We start from the raw sequence: 13,588 nt of genomic DNA, 5'->3' as shown, positions 1-13,588 counted from the left end.
CAGGGGCACAGGGGGGCATCAATTCACATTTGGCTTTTCCAGAAACGTGAAGACCCGCCAGGCCCTGGGGCAGCCTTCTCCAAGGCGCAGCGTGGAAGGTCAAAACGTGGGTTTTGCAGCCAGAGGCCAGAGCCACGCAGGAGCCTCCGCTGAATAAGTCACTTTGACCGGTAGCCTCTCTGTGCCCTCACGCTTGCAGCTGGGATGTCAACGGGAACGTTAAATGAGACGCCCGGTTCCTGGCACACACTCCGTTATCCGGAGTAACGACAATCACTGTTATCATCATCCATATGATCTCTGCTGCTGTGGTGGGCACGTAGGCTGCAGACGCCCAGAGAGGCTCCGTGGGCTACCTGGCGGCACCTGCCTGGCGGGACACGCCCCTCCCTCCTTTGTCCCCTGCCGAGCCCCGTATACCCTTTTCTCACCAGGGTGGCCACACACCCCCGTTTCCCTGGGACGTCCCAGTTTATGCCTGTTGTCATGGCATCATTATCAGCAGCATCCTTGTCCCCTTCCCAGTGTGTCCTGCTTTGGGATGAGGAATTCCAAGTCCCTTCCCCATGTGTGCTTGGCACGGCGGGCGGGGGGGGGAGGGGGCTCTACACACCCTGCCAACCTCCCCCGGCCTGGGGCTTCCTGGGAGCAAGGACCCTGGGCAGCCCAGAGCCAATGCCCCACAAACCTTCCTCAGTCCTCCTGGAACCTTCAAGAGAGCACATGAGTCCTGCCCTGGCGTCCTGGCGTCTCCGGCCCACCACCCCTCCAGGCGCCCTGCCCTTGGCCGTGTGCAGCAGATGGCAGACACGTACCTTTTGGAATCCAGTCGGCTCCCCTGGAGAACTCTGTGTCTGTTATTTTAGGGAAGGGGAGGAAAAGGGGAAAAAAAATAAGTGAGTGAAACTTAAATCCCAACAGAGCCTGTAATGGAATATTCATTTTGTCAGGGGAGTGTTTCTTTAAAACTTCTGGTCATCTGGACAGCCTGAGCCAGCAGGTGATTCGATTTAATGAGCTTTTTAACGCACTTCAGGCCCAGCTGGGACCTGTCTGGGAAGGCCTTGGCCACGGCGGGGGCCACGGCCTACCTGGCTTGGCCTGGGCTGACACCTAGTGGCCGTCACGGCTGCGTCAGGCCAGGAAAGCCCCGGAGTTTAGAGCCTGGAGCCTTTCAGGGCCATCTTACCACCCCCCTTCAACTTAGGGACTTAGGACACTTAACCTCTGTGCCTCAGTTTCCTTATCGTTTCACAGGGAATAATAATGGTACCTCTTTTATAGGGTTCTTATGAGGACATGCCACTCAATAAAAGTTAGTTTAGCTATTATGATTATTATTATTTTGTGCGAGGAGACACCAGGGCCCAAAAGGGGAAAGTCCTTGCTCAACTGAATCACAAAGCAAGCTCGTGAAGCGGGGCTGGAGCCCAGGGCTCCCCGCATCACCCTGACAACACAAGGCTGTGTTCTAATGCTGGCTCCGCCACCGACTAGCAGTGGGGCCCTGGGCAAAGTTCTCAGCTTCTCGGAGTCTCAGCTTCCCCTCCGGAGACTGGAGTGGAGATACCATTCCTCTAGCAGGGGGTAGCTGTAAAGAGTGAATGGGATAATGCACATAAAACTCCCGGCTTGATAGGCAGCAAGTGCTCCTTACACATTAACTATGAGGCCACTGCTGTGGCTACCGGGACTCCAGCCCCACAGGGTGGTTGGATGGCCAAATGACATCATGCAAGTCAACTGTCTAGGACCCGGGAGTCTCCCTCTCCTCTCTCTGAGTCATCATCCTTGCCTGGTTGGTGGGTGCACAGAGCAGAGTGGATGTGGGCTGAGCTCTGTCTCCCGGGGTGAGTCTGGGCCCAGCCACGGTCCCTTCCCCGAGACCTGAGACCGGTGCATCCTAGGCACCTACCAGCAGGGAGCTGGAGTCCTTCAGCTTGGACTTGTACAGCATCCACCGGTAGCGCAGATCTTCCAGCTGATCCGAGGTCCCCCTTGCTGGCCCAAGACGAAGGAGGTTCTCAAAGAGATGCTGACCTTCTGGTACCCGAGCCTCCAGCTCCTGGGGGGAAATGACAGCGTCATGGTGCAGCTTCCGAATGGCCTAGACAGCCCCACTTGGCTGGTAAGAATCAACTAGATGATTGGGATCAAATCTCTCACTGAGGACAAAATATTAAAAACATTTTAAAGGCATTAAAGGGTTAAAGAAAGAGCAAAGCACATCAGACCAAAAACTCAGGAAAGGCTGAGAACCCAGAGAAGTGGATTTAGGCCTGCTTTTGCCCTTAGAACATTGGCAAATTTGGAAGAAATAGCTGCAAAACAGATCTGTGCTTTTGGCAGTTTCACAGGGGTAAGGAGACAAAGGTCAAAGTCTGGGCCCTGCAGAGGTGAAGATTGTGAAAAACCATTCACCCTTTAGCTGAGATGTCTAAAAGCTTTACCCTCAGAATAAAGTGAACCAAAAGTGAGCCTGGACATGATGTGGACTTGGAGCCTGGCCCCCAGTCATCTCAGTGGTCCGGGGACCCTCAAGTCTTGAACTTGGGCTCAGTAGTCCCAGAATGATAAAGCTTGTGCCTGCCTTGCGTAGCAAACAAAATCTTCTCTGGAGGAAGAGATTTTCCTACATCTCAAATTACTCTTACACATATTTTGTCAAATACAATGTCCAGAACATAAACAAAGCAGCTACACACAAGAAACCAAGAACAAGATCAGGCAGAAATAGTATACAATAAAAACATTTCTAAAATGCCTTGAGATACTTGAATTATTAGATACATTCTGTAAAACAGCTATGTGTACTAGATTCAGAGAATTAAAAGACAAGCTTAATTTCAGCAATGATCTGGGAGCTATGAAAAATGATAGAGCAGATTATTAAAAGAGCCATACAGAAGTTCTAGAACTGACAAATATAATAACGAAAGGTAAGAACTCAATAGACATGTGTAATAGCAAATGAGACACAGATAAAGAGAGAATTAGTAAACTGGAAGATGGGTCAGAAAAAAAAACCATCCAGAATGCAACACGAAAAGACGAAAGGATAAAAAGTATACAGGGGAGGGTAAGAGACATAAAGTACACAGTGAGAAGGAATAACATCACATAAGGAGGGGAGAAAGGGAACAAGGTAGAGGCAATATTTTAAGAGATAATATTAAAGAATTTTCCAGAAATATCCTAGATCACAGATTCAGGAGTTCAGATGAATCCCAAGCAGGATAAATAAAAAGAAATCCAAACTCTAACCTATCATAGTAAAAAAGCAAAAAAAAAAAAAAAAAAAAGAAAAAGAAAAAAGAGAGGTAGGCTAGGGCCTGGCTGAGAAAGGCCTTGTGTGATAAACTTGGGGGTTTAAAGTCCACACCGAAAGGTTTTCATTAGAGGGAGGACAAGGTTATATTTGTGACTCTGAAGGGTTAGTCTGGCTGCAGAATGAGCCATCACCCAGAAGCTGGGCCCGAAGGGAAGAAGGGAGACCAGCTGGGAACATGCTGCCACAATCAAAGTCAAAAACAGTAAGTGCCTAAAGTAAGGCAATGGTAGTGAAAGGGACTGAAACAAAAACATATCCAGGAGGTGGAATCAAGGAGGATTTGGTGACTAATTAGATGTGACAGTGAAGAAGAAAGAAGAGAAATGGTAGCTCCATTGCAAAAATGGCCATGACTTCCCCATCCCCCTTCCCCTGGCCACATGCATGTTCTTTGCAAAATGACTTTGCAGCTGCCCCCCCCCCCCCATCAAGGGGTCTCTTTTCCTTCCCCTTGAATCTGGGCTGGTTTTGTACCATGGAATGCAGGGGGATTAATGTTATGCCCTTTTCCAGCCTAAGCCTCAAAAGGCCTTGCTTGCTCCCAGCTGCTGTCTTAGGCCCTGCCTCTGCTATGTGAAGTCCAGGCTGCCCCACGGGGTGGCAAGAGATGTGTGCTCCACACCACTCTCATCTCCAACAGCCTGCTGGCCCCAGAAGCAGAGCTGCCCCACCCACCTGCCACTGACAACAGACAGAGGAGGGAGCCCAGCCAAAGCAGACGCAGCGCCTGCCCAGCCAAGCTCAGCCTAAACTGCCACGCTTCAGAATCAGGGGTTAAACAAACAGCTGCTGTTTTAAGCCACAAACTATTGGGGTGGTTTGTTACACAGCAATAGCTAACTGATGTAGGGGTCAAGCAGTTAGTGGTGATAGTTTCCACATAGGGAAACACAGAAGTGGGCTGAAGGGATGGATGAATGCCAGGAAAAGTTCTTTTAAAATCTTTGAACCCAGGCCAGGCGCGGTGGCTCACGCCTGTAATCCTAGCACTCTGGGAGGCCGAAGTGGGCGGATTGCTCGAGGTCAAGAGTTCAAAACCAGCCTGAGCAAGAGCGAGACCCCGTCTCTACTATAAATAGAAAGAAATTAATTGGCCAACTAATATATATAGAAAAAATTAGCCGGGCATGGTGGCACATGCCTGTAGTCCCAGCTACTCGGGAGGCTGAGGCAGTAGGATTGCTTGAGCCCAGGAGTTTGAGGTTGCTGTGAGCTAGGCTGATGCCACAGCACTCACTCTAGCCTGGGCAACAAAGCAAGACTCTGTCCCAAAAAAAAAAAAAAAAAAAAAAAAAAAAAATCTCTGAACCTGAAAAATTTAAAAAACATTATTTACTAACAAGGGAGAACAGATCATGAACTAGGTCTGTGCTCCTTTTTTTTTTTTTTTTTTTTTTTCAAAGAACTCCCTGGTGGCAATATATCTGCAGGCACAAACAATGTGGGCAAGAGCCCTTTCCTTGGGAACGGACCTGCAGTTTCATTTCTCTGGTCCTCAAGTCCCTGGCTGTGGCGGTTTTCATGGCGATGATTCTAACCAGCTTGGAATTTTCCACCTGCAGCCATTGCTCGAAGTTGCTCAGGAGCTGGGCGAAGTCTTCATGGCTGGCTTCGTCCTCCTGGAGCAGGTTTGCCTGCAGGAAGGCATGTGGCCAAAGCATCAGAGGTAAAAAAAAAAAAAAAAAAAAAACAAAAAAACCCACTGGCCCTGTGTCCTGAGGATTTCACCTGAGATAGAAGGGCAGGGGCGAGGACAGGATGCACAAATGGTGACAGAAGAGGCTGGGGGAGGAGAGGTGCATCTCTACTCAGAGTGGCCACATTTAGGGGCTAAGAGTATGGCTCACTTTCCGCTCCCTGGTCCCTGGTGGAAAATACAGTGGTCGCCCTTCTACCATGCGTGTTGCCCTCTGGACTCCATGGCCAGAGGGATGTCTAAAGTGCAAGTCTGTTCAGCCAAGTACTTGCTAATACACTTTTGTGGCTTCTCACACCTCCCCAGGGTGGCCCGAGAGCCTCAGGCTCTGCTTTCCCTGCCACCCACTCCCTACTCTGGGGTGCTGCTGTCTTCCCTGTTCTCTGAGCAAACAGACAGACCTGTCCCAGCCCCTCGAGCTGGCACTCACACGCCCTCCGGGTCTGTGCACACACCATCCCCTCTGCCTGGACACGCTGACATTTCTTGTCACCCCCACTCCCTGCAGGCTCCCCTGACATCTGGCCCCTCCGCCGACTGCACTGGGCTTGGTGTAGACTCTCATTTAACCGCCTGTGGGTCCCCCTGCCTTTCTCCTGGGCCCAGCAGCATGGGCGTGTCCTGGGAGCTTGTTAGCAATGCAGGCAGAATCCGTCTTGGGCCTGGCCTGGACCTACTGATCCTCGACATGCATTTTAATATAAGGCCAGGAGCACGTCACAGTCTGAAAAGCTCCGGGCTGGAGTCTAAGTTCCTTGAGGGCAGGAAGTGTCATTCACAGCTGTGTCCCGTCTCTGAGCGCAGGCCTTGGAACACAGCAACACTCAATACAGGTGTTGGGGATGAGTGAATGAAAGAATGAATGGGAGGATGAATAGTTTGACACATTGTTTTTGAAGGACGAGGAATAACCGTCTTTTCAACATGCCTCCGTTTTTTGCAGTACAGAAAGTGATGGATGATACAGTGCTGTTGGTTCTTTTTACAAAATACAGCTATTTTTTTTACAAAAACACACCCATCGTGTGCGATTTCAGTTTCCAACCTGGGGCCAGCAGGAAGTTGTCAGCCCTGGCGCCCTCCCCCCTGCAGTGGCTGCTGCTGGTGGTTCAGAGAGGCGAGTGCCTATCTGGCCAAGGGACGCCCACGTCCCTCCCCGGTGGCCCGGCTCTGCAGAGTCTGGGATATCTGAGGCCCTCTGAGCAGCGGGCAAGTGCTCCCTGGGCCGCGGCAGGGGCCGGCTCGAGCGAGGCAGGATGTGCCAGGTCCTTAGAGCTGAGCATGTGGCCCTGGGCAGGGAGGCGCTGTGCCGGGGACCCCTATCCCGCGTGACCTGGGACCTGCCCCTTCTCCTGCAGGCCCCCTGGGCAGACTCACCCGGCGACGATGCCTGGGAATAGGATCTGCAGGGTCGATGAGAAACCCAGACTTTGGGATGTTGTTGGTGAAAACCATTTTCTTCCCCGAATCCACTTCTGTCCGATGCAGCTGCCAGTTTCTGACGAGGCTGAGGAGACAAACTCGGCCCCATCAGTGCGGTGAGGTGACGGGGACCCACCAGGCCTCGGGAGAATAGAATTGGGGGATCAAGTCAGGGCGAGTCAGGGCCCTGCTTCAGGTGTGTCAGCGTGTTCCCAAGGCATAGTCACGTCTAGTTTCTGACTTTAAACCGACATTACCCTGTCAGGAAGGTGCGGACACCCATTGATACAGATGGGGAAACCGAGGCTGAAGCCGGAATAGGGTGGAGGCAAACTCCTGACCCAGGGACATTTCCTGGCCCTTCTTGGCCCTGATAGAATCACCGATTGGCCAAAGCGTGGAGATTCCCCAGGCACCTGTCACCACGCCGGGCACACAGCAGAGCCCCTGCCACCTGCTCCACGAGCACCCTGAGCTCTCCCGGGCGGGGAGGGGCGTCGTCCCGCACAAGGCTCAGGGCCCGAGGCGCCCTCACCTCCGCAGCCTTTCCTCCAGCAGCCGCAGGGCCCGCCAGGCCTCCGCCAGCTCCCTGAGCTCCTCCTGCACCGCGGCGGCCCCCTCCGGGGAGGACTGCTCCATCACCAGCCGGCCGTGCGCTTCGACGAGGGGCAGCTGGGCCTCCTTCTCCGGGAATTCCGCCACCAGCCTCTGCAGGACACACGGACACGCAGGGAGGTCTCAGGCCGGGGATGGTCTCCGAGCGCTACCCCGCTTCTGGCCGCCAGTGTGGAAGTGCTGGCCTGTTGAGGCTGCTTTTGGGGCCTCACCACCTTACCTCCACCTCGAGCTCTCGGGACTGGACATCCCGTGGGCCGGCGTCCCCCCGGTGTGACTCCAGCCTCTGCATGACCCCAGCAATCCACCGCCGCAGCTCCAGCAGCTGGTGGGCGAAGGTGCAGTGCGCCCGCACGCTCTGCTGACACCTGTCCACGAGGTCCTGCGGCACAGCCCGGAGGGCCCAGGGCGCCCTGAGTGCTGGCCAGAGGGGAGACCCTGGGCACCACCCCCACCCTGAAGGCCCCCCAGGCCTGCCCAGGCCCCCAGGGGTCCCCACCCGGCAGCAATGCAAGACGCCGGTCCTCCCTTCTACACGGCACAAGGAATTCGCCCCCGGAAGATCAACTCTGGTTTAAAATGCCTCTTGAGCCTGTTTCACTTTCGTGGAAACTCCCAAGTCTAGGGGAGGGGGGAGGGAAATCGGAGCTCTTGTCTCTTGTCCAGCACTGATGTAAATTGGCACAAGCCCTTACGGAAACCGCTGGTCAGTATCTACTACATCCGAACACGATGCACCTCCTGACACAGCCTTTCCACTGCCGGGCACATGATACCCGGTGGACATGGGGACCCATCCTCACCAAAGGGCACCCACGCGATGTTACTTGTGATGGCCCCACCCTGGAAACTACCCAGGTGCCATCAAGAGTAGAGTGAATAACACGCGGTGGTGGATTCAGGCGATGAAATGTGTTACAGCAGCAAGAAGGGCCAGCCCATAAGCACGTGCAATGCTAGGGATGAATTTACTCACACACCAAAGAAAACATTCTGTCCGATCCAATTTAAGTGGAGGATAAAATCAGGCATTCTCTGTGCCGTGACAAGCCTGGGGTCAGGGTGACCCTTGAGGGTTGGTAATGGTGGGGCTGGGCAGTGCCCCAGGGGCACCCGGGAGCTGGGCGGCCAGTGTTATTCTGGGTTTTATCTGTGTGCTCATAACACAGACGCATTTATTTTTTTAAAAATTCATCGAGCTGCACACTTAGATATTCATCTTCCTGTATATGGTTTATGTATATATATATATATATATGTATATATCCTGTTTATGCTTCGATAAAAAGTTTGTCAACACAGTGTATCAGTTTTTTTTTCCCTTTCCTGGGCCAACCTGTTGCTCAGCTCTCTGAGCAGGGGCCTTGCTGTTCTCTGTCTCAAGGAAGGGCGGGCGCTGAGCCCAGGGGGTAGCCAGTCTCCATCCTCCTGGCCACCCAGCCTGGGCCCCTCCTCGGCCCACCCCCACCTGGTGAGACCCCAGGACACGGTCCCATCCTGCCGTGCTGCCTGGATGGGGTCCTCGTGACTCTCTGGCTGCTGCAGGCCCTGCCCCCCACGTCCCACAACACTGGCTGAGACCACTGCGTGCCAGGCCCGTGCCAGGGGCTGGGGACATTGTCACATCTGTCCTCGGCAGACCACTATGTGGGCCTGAGAAGTTTCCTAAAACTCCACTGCTCTGAGCTCTCACACCACTGTCACCTCCTGGTCCCCCGTGTGCCAACATCGGACCAAACGCCTTCCAAGGCTCCCGGCTGCACAGAGCTGTGATCTCCAGCGTGGGACACACGTCCCCAGGGGCACGCGGAGGTCACTTCACGTATCAGGGCTTATTAGACTTAAGCACTGTACCAGAACAATCAAAGAAGGGCAATTCCTTTTTAAAGAAGCATGTGAACAGTAAGCAAAGAAGTACGGCAGAATGGGAACATCGTCTTGCAATGTCCAGTGACGCTCAGTGACTGCTGCTTCTTATAGTGATTAACCCAGCTCATCATTTGTCTGCAGGTGGGTACGAAAGCTGACTTTTGTGCTTCTGTGGGCTCCCGAAGGGTGCAGACAGTGTTTTCTATTTCTCTACTTGCCCTGCCTCAACCTGAGACCACTGGCTGCTAATTTATTAACTGGAATTAAACGAATTCAAAGAGACCTTAATTGTTGCTTAGATCATTGGGTCTCTATAGGTGGTGCCTGTTTCCTGGAAACTCGTGGGCGAGTTTTGGTTGCTGCAATAGCAGTGGGGTGAGGGTGATGCTAGCGGACACAGTGACAGGCCTGGGTGCCCCTATCCCATCCTCGGTAAGACAGTCCAACACTGCAGAATTAGAACTGCACAGACGCCACAGCATGTTCTAATGTCCTGCCAACATCCACAGCGGTTAAAAAACAAAAACACCTGTTCATCACACCCTGAGCTTAGACTCTCACTCTAGTTAACACACAAACACAAAGACGTTTTTGCAATTTTAACAAAAAATGCTTGACTTCTCCAGGAATGCAACCGTTATCTAAAACAATGGGCGGCTGGCCGTGGACTAGATAGAGGGTTCTGACCTCCTCCAAGTCTTGAGTGTGGCCGTCTGGGAGTACCTACGCACTGACGGACACTATTTTATCATAATTACTTTCCTTTTATTTCTCTTTTCTATTTCCTGTGTGGGTAACTTACACTATCTATGAATCCTGAGATGGTAAAGAGGACGTCAGGAATATTTGTGATTAAAATAGGGCACGCGGGGTCGGGAGGGAGGCACTGCCCGGGACTGGGTTTTCTCACGGTGTGGCTGCCAGAGGCCGGCTCTGCGCTCCGGGGCTTGTTGCAAAGGCAGACCCGGGACTGCACCTGAATAGATGTCAGAGCCCGGCCTGCGTCTACATTCCAGCTTGTCCCCGGGCCAATTCTGAAGGCGCCTGGAGTTCCATTCCCACGCTGGGGGAGACAGCCCCGTGCCAACGCCTGGAAGACCTCGGGCAGCCACTAGGGGGCACTGCAGGCGAAGCTCCTCGGCCTCCGGGACTCAACCACGCTGCCCAGAGTGCTGGGGCCTCCCGTGGGCGACCAGGGTCACAGCAGCCTGTTCTGTCTTTCTGCCTCCCAGCCCTTATCACAACATGGAATCCTGCATTCACTTGCTTGCTGAGTCATTGTCCATCTACCCTCCTAGCTCGTAACCCCCAGCAGGGCAGGGGCCTTGGCTGTCTTGCTCACATTACCTCCACCCTCGGGCCCAGAACACTGCCTGGCATACAGGAGGCGCTCAATAATAGTCTGTTGCATGAAGGCAGAAGGGAAGGGAAAAAAGGGAGAAAGGAAAAAAAAAAAAGTTTGTGCAGAATGAAGGAAGGACGGAGGGAGAAAGCCCCTAGGCGTGTAGGATCCCAGGGGCCGGGTCTCTGCCCCGGAGCTGGCCCTTCTGCGGCCCCTCACCTCCAGAGCCCTCTGCAGGGCCTGGTAGTCGGAGGAGAGCTGGTCCATTCTGTGCTGGTGGTTGGGATTCCCCTGGGCGAGAGGCTTCAGAGCCTCCATCTGTGCCCGCAGGTCCAGCCCCTCTTCCTGCAGCCCCTGCAGAGGAGAAAGGAATGGGTGGGCTGCTCAGGGCTGCTCTGGGTGGGAGAACCTGGCAGGGGGCGAGGGGCGCGGGGACTGCCCCAGGAGGGCAGGGCTCCCCCACACCCATGCCCGCACCATGCATACGACTGGTCTGACGGGCCCACTCTCAGGGCTGGAGGGATTTTAAAAATCAGACAAAAATATCCTGGGATGCCATGAAAATAAATCCTGCTGCAGACCAGATGGCATCTCAGGGACAAACTACTCACATCTGGACCGGTACTTGCTGGCTACCTCCTGTTACGAGGAAGCACAACCCAATTTTAGTCGCCCCAAATTCACCATCTTTCATGTCGTCCCAAGAACATTCAATTTATGTGTGAGCTTGAGTTTTAAAAAGATAAATGTGCATCACATGCATTTTAAAACCCTGTAAGCCCCCTTATCCAGCCAACAATGTCCAGGGATCAGCCTTACAGTCCACATGTGTTTTTAGAACGTTTATTCTTAATCCTCAGATTGGTTTGTTTAACTCAAACTCTCTGGACTCATTAGGAATACTTAATAGCAAAGCAATTTTAAAAAAACAAATACCAGTGTTAGACTTCGGAACTGAGGAGTAAACAAAAAGCTTATCGTTTTCTTAGGCTCGAGAATGGGTAACTGGAGGCCAGGAACCAACAGATACATAAGCAAAGATTCTGTTGAGACGAAAGGTCAGATCTCAAGGAAGGGTCTAACTCTCCGGCTCAAGCCAGCTGCTGCTTTGCCGGTTACTGCCAAAGGAAGGGGGCTGCTCTTAGGTGCAGCTGAGCACCCGGGTGGGGGTGACTTGGGCCCCACAGACGCCTTCCTTACCTGCAACCTCGAGAGCTGGGCCTGTTTTCCAGGAAGGTCGCGCTGCGGCCCGTTCTCAGCGTGGACCCTGACTTGGAGGTCTAAGAGCTTTCTCTGCAGGGGCTCAAAAGCAGCTCCGAAGTCTTTGTGCTGGGCGAGCAGGCTCTGCAGAGACACCGGGAAGCACGCACGTCAAAAGTTTTCCTCGTGGGCACCTTGCTCTAAGACCAGACTCTTGAAGCCAGGCTGCTCTTGCTCTCGGCCAGCTCATCCTCGCTCAGGCACCACCCATGCCAGGAAGCCGTCGCGGAACCTGATGGGGTTGGCTGCCTTTCCTTGGGGTCCCCAGAGTGTCCTCACATAATGCTTAGACCACTCGCCTCTCGAATAGGGACTGGCAAGCTGCAGCCCCTGCCCGCCAACCAAACCCCACCAGGGGCCTGTTTTTGTGAATACAGTTTTGCTGGGACACAGCCACGCCCATTCATTTACACCTGCTTTCACGCCACGGTGGCAGAGGTGAGCAGCTGCAGCAGAGACCGCCTGCCCTGCAAACGCCACAGCCGTCACCACCTGCCTTTATGAAGCAGTTCCGGACCCTCGCTCTAGAGCAGCACTTTGGTGCCTCCTGGGAATGGCCTGCTTATGTATGGTCGCCACCAGGTTGCAAGCATTTGAGGGCAAAGACCTTGGCTTCCTAGAACCGTACCAGGCCCTGCTGATGGCAGCAACAGCGCCCGGGAGCTGAGCTCACGGGCTGAGTCCTGGCTTGGCCACCCATAGACCATGAGCCACTCCCTTGACCATCCTGCCTTAGTTTCCTCACGTGTAAAGCAGGGAAAGTAAAAGCACCTCCCTCACAGTGTTCTTACTTGGATGAGATAAGATCAAGGACCTAAAGCAGGCTCGTAGGCAGTGCCCCGCAGATCACAGCTATTACTGCCACTGCCATTGGATGCTCGGCAGGTATTTGTTACATAAAACAACAAGCTGCCCACAATATGCCATGCCATGTCTTCGTGTAGTCGTTCAGCAGTGTGTCATTGTTGAGCTAGCTTCCAGCTCTGTGGAGGTGGAAAGTTTACCAGTGCTTTTTATCTGCATTTTCTTTTCTTTTTGAGACAGAGTCTCACTCTCTTGCCCCAGCTAGAGTGCCATGGCATCAGCCTAGCTCACAACAACCTCAAACTCCCGGGCTCAGCAATCCTTCTGCCTCAGCCTCCCGAGTAGCTGGGACTACAGGCATGCGCCACCATGTCCGGGTAATATATATATATATATATATATATATATATATATAATTTTATATATATATATATATATTTTGTTGGTGGTGGTTTTTTTAGTTGTCCAGCTAATTTCTTTCTATTTTCTTTTTCTTTTTCTTTTTTAGTAGAGATGGGGGTCTCAGTCTTTCTCAGGCTGGTCTCGAACTCCTGAGCTCAAATGATCTGCCTGCCTTGGTCTCCCCCAGTGCTAGGATCACAGGCGTGAGCCACCACACCTGGTCTATCTGCATTTTCTTATTTGAGTCTCCCCCAGCTCTCGCGGAAGACTGGGCCTGCTTCAGTCTGACTGCAGTGCAGAGAGGGGACTTGGGGCAGGGTTGGGAGGCAGACAGGTGGCCAGAGAACCAGGTGGAGGCATCGCGCAGGCATCCTGCCCAGTTTACACACGAGGAGCGGGGGCGAGGGGTGGGGCTGAGATCAGAACGCAGGCCGCCCGCCCGCCCGGAGTGGTGGCTCCTGCCCCGCGGGCAGGCTCACCTGCAGTTTGCTTTTCCGCTGCAGAAGGCTGTTATGTAGCAGGTCTCTGTCCCTCACGGAACCTGCCACTTGCTCCAGGAGCGCTGCGGCTCTCTCCTGGCCGAAGATGCTGACCAGCAGGTCTGTCTTCAGCTGCAGCATGGTCAGCTGCTCCTTGAGGCGGGAGCTTTCCGCCAGCGCCGCCTGCGGGGACAAGGCCTCCGGTGACCACAGAGCACGGCCGGCCGGGCAGGACAAAGCTCGGGACGGGGCCGGCGGCACACCTGTGCTGGCTGCAACTTCTCAGGGAGCTGCGCCTCCGTGCTGGTGTCTGGGGCAGCAGCAGACACAGGTGGAAACCCGGGCTGGCAGGAGTGCGCTGGGCAGAG

General features: G+C 53.6%; 1 protein-coding gene across 2 annotated transcripts in view; it reads right to left on the bottom strand.

Annotated features, from left to right (window-relative positions):
* The window catches only part of SYNE3 (spectrin repeat containing nuclear envelope family member 3), an 89,784-nt gene that overhangs the window by 17,344 nt on the left and 58,852 nt on the right, over positions 1–13,588 (bottom strand). For both annotated transcript variants that reach the window (XM_076003747.1, XM_076003745.1), the window contains exons 9-17: positions 13,221–13,403; positions 11,476–11,619; positions 10,495–10,629; positions 7,285–7,446; positions 6,985–7,157; positions 6,405–6,534; positions 4,804–4,965; positions 1,916–2,065; positions 816–854 (exon numbers count right to left, since the gene is read on the bottom strand). In XM_076003747.1, the coding sequence (XP_075859862.1) occupies positions 816–854; positions 1,916–2,065; positions 4,804–4,965; positions 6,405–6,534; positions 6,985–7,157; positions 7,285–7,446; positions 10,495–10,629; positions 11,476–11,619; positions 13,221–13,403 (1,278 nt within the window). The remainder of the gene's footprint in view (positions 1–815; positions 855–1,915; positions 2,066–4,803; positions 4,966–6,404; positions 6,535–6,984; positions 7,158–7,284; positions 7,447–10,494; positions 10,630–11,475; positions 11,620–13,220; positions 13,404–13,588) is intronic.

Source organism: Microcebus murinus, chromosome 6 (genome assembly GCF_040939455.1).
Source record: "Microcebus murinus isolate Inina chromosome 6, M.murinus_Inina_mat1.0, whole genome shotgun sequence".
Lineage (NCBI taxonomy): Eukaryota > Metazoa > Chordata > Mammalia > Primates > Cheirogaleidae > Microcebus > Microcebus murinus.
This window is presented reverse-complemented; position numbering and strand designations above follow the sequence as displayed.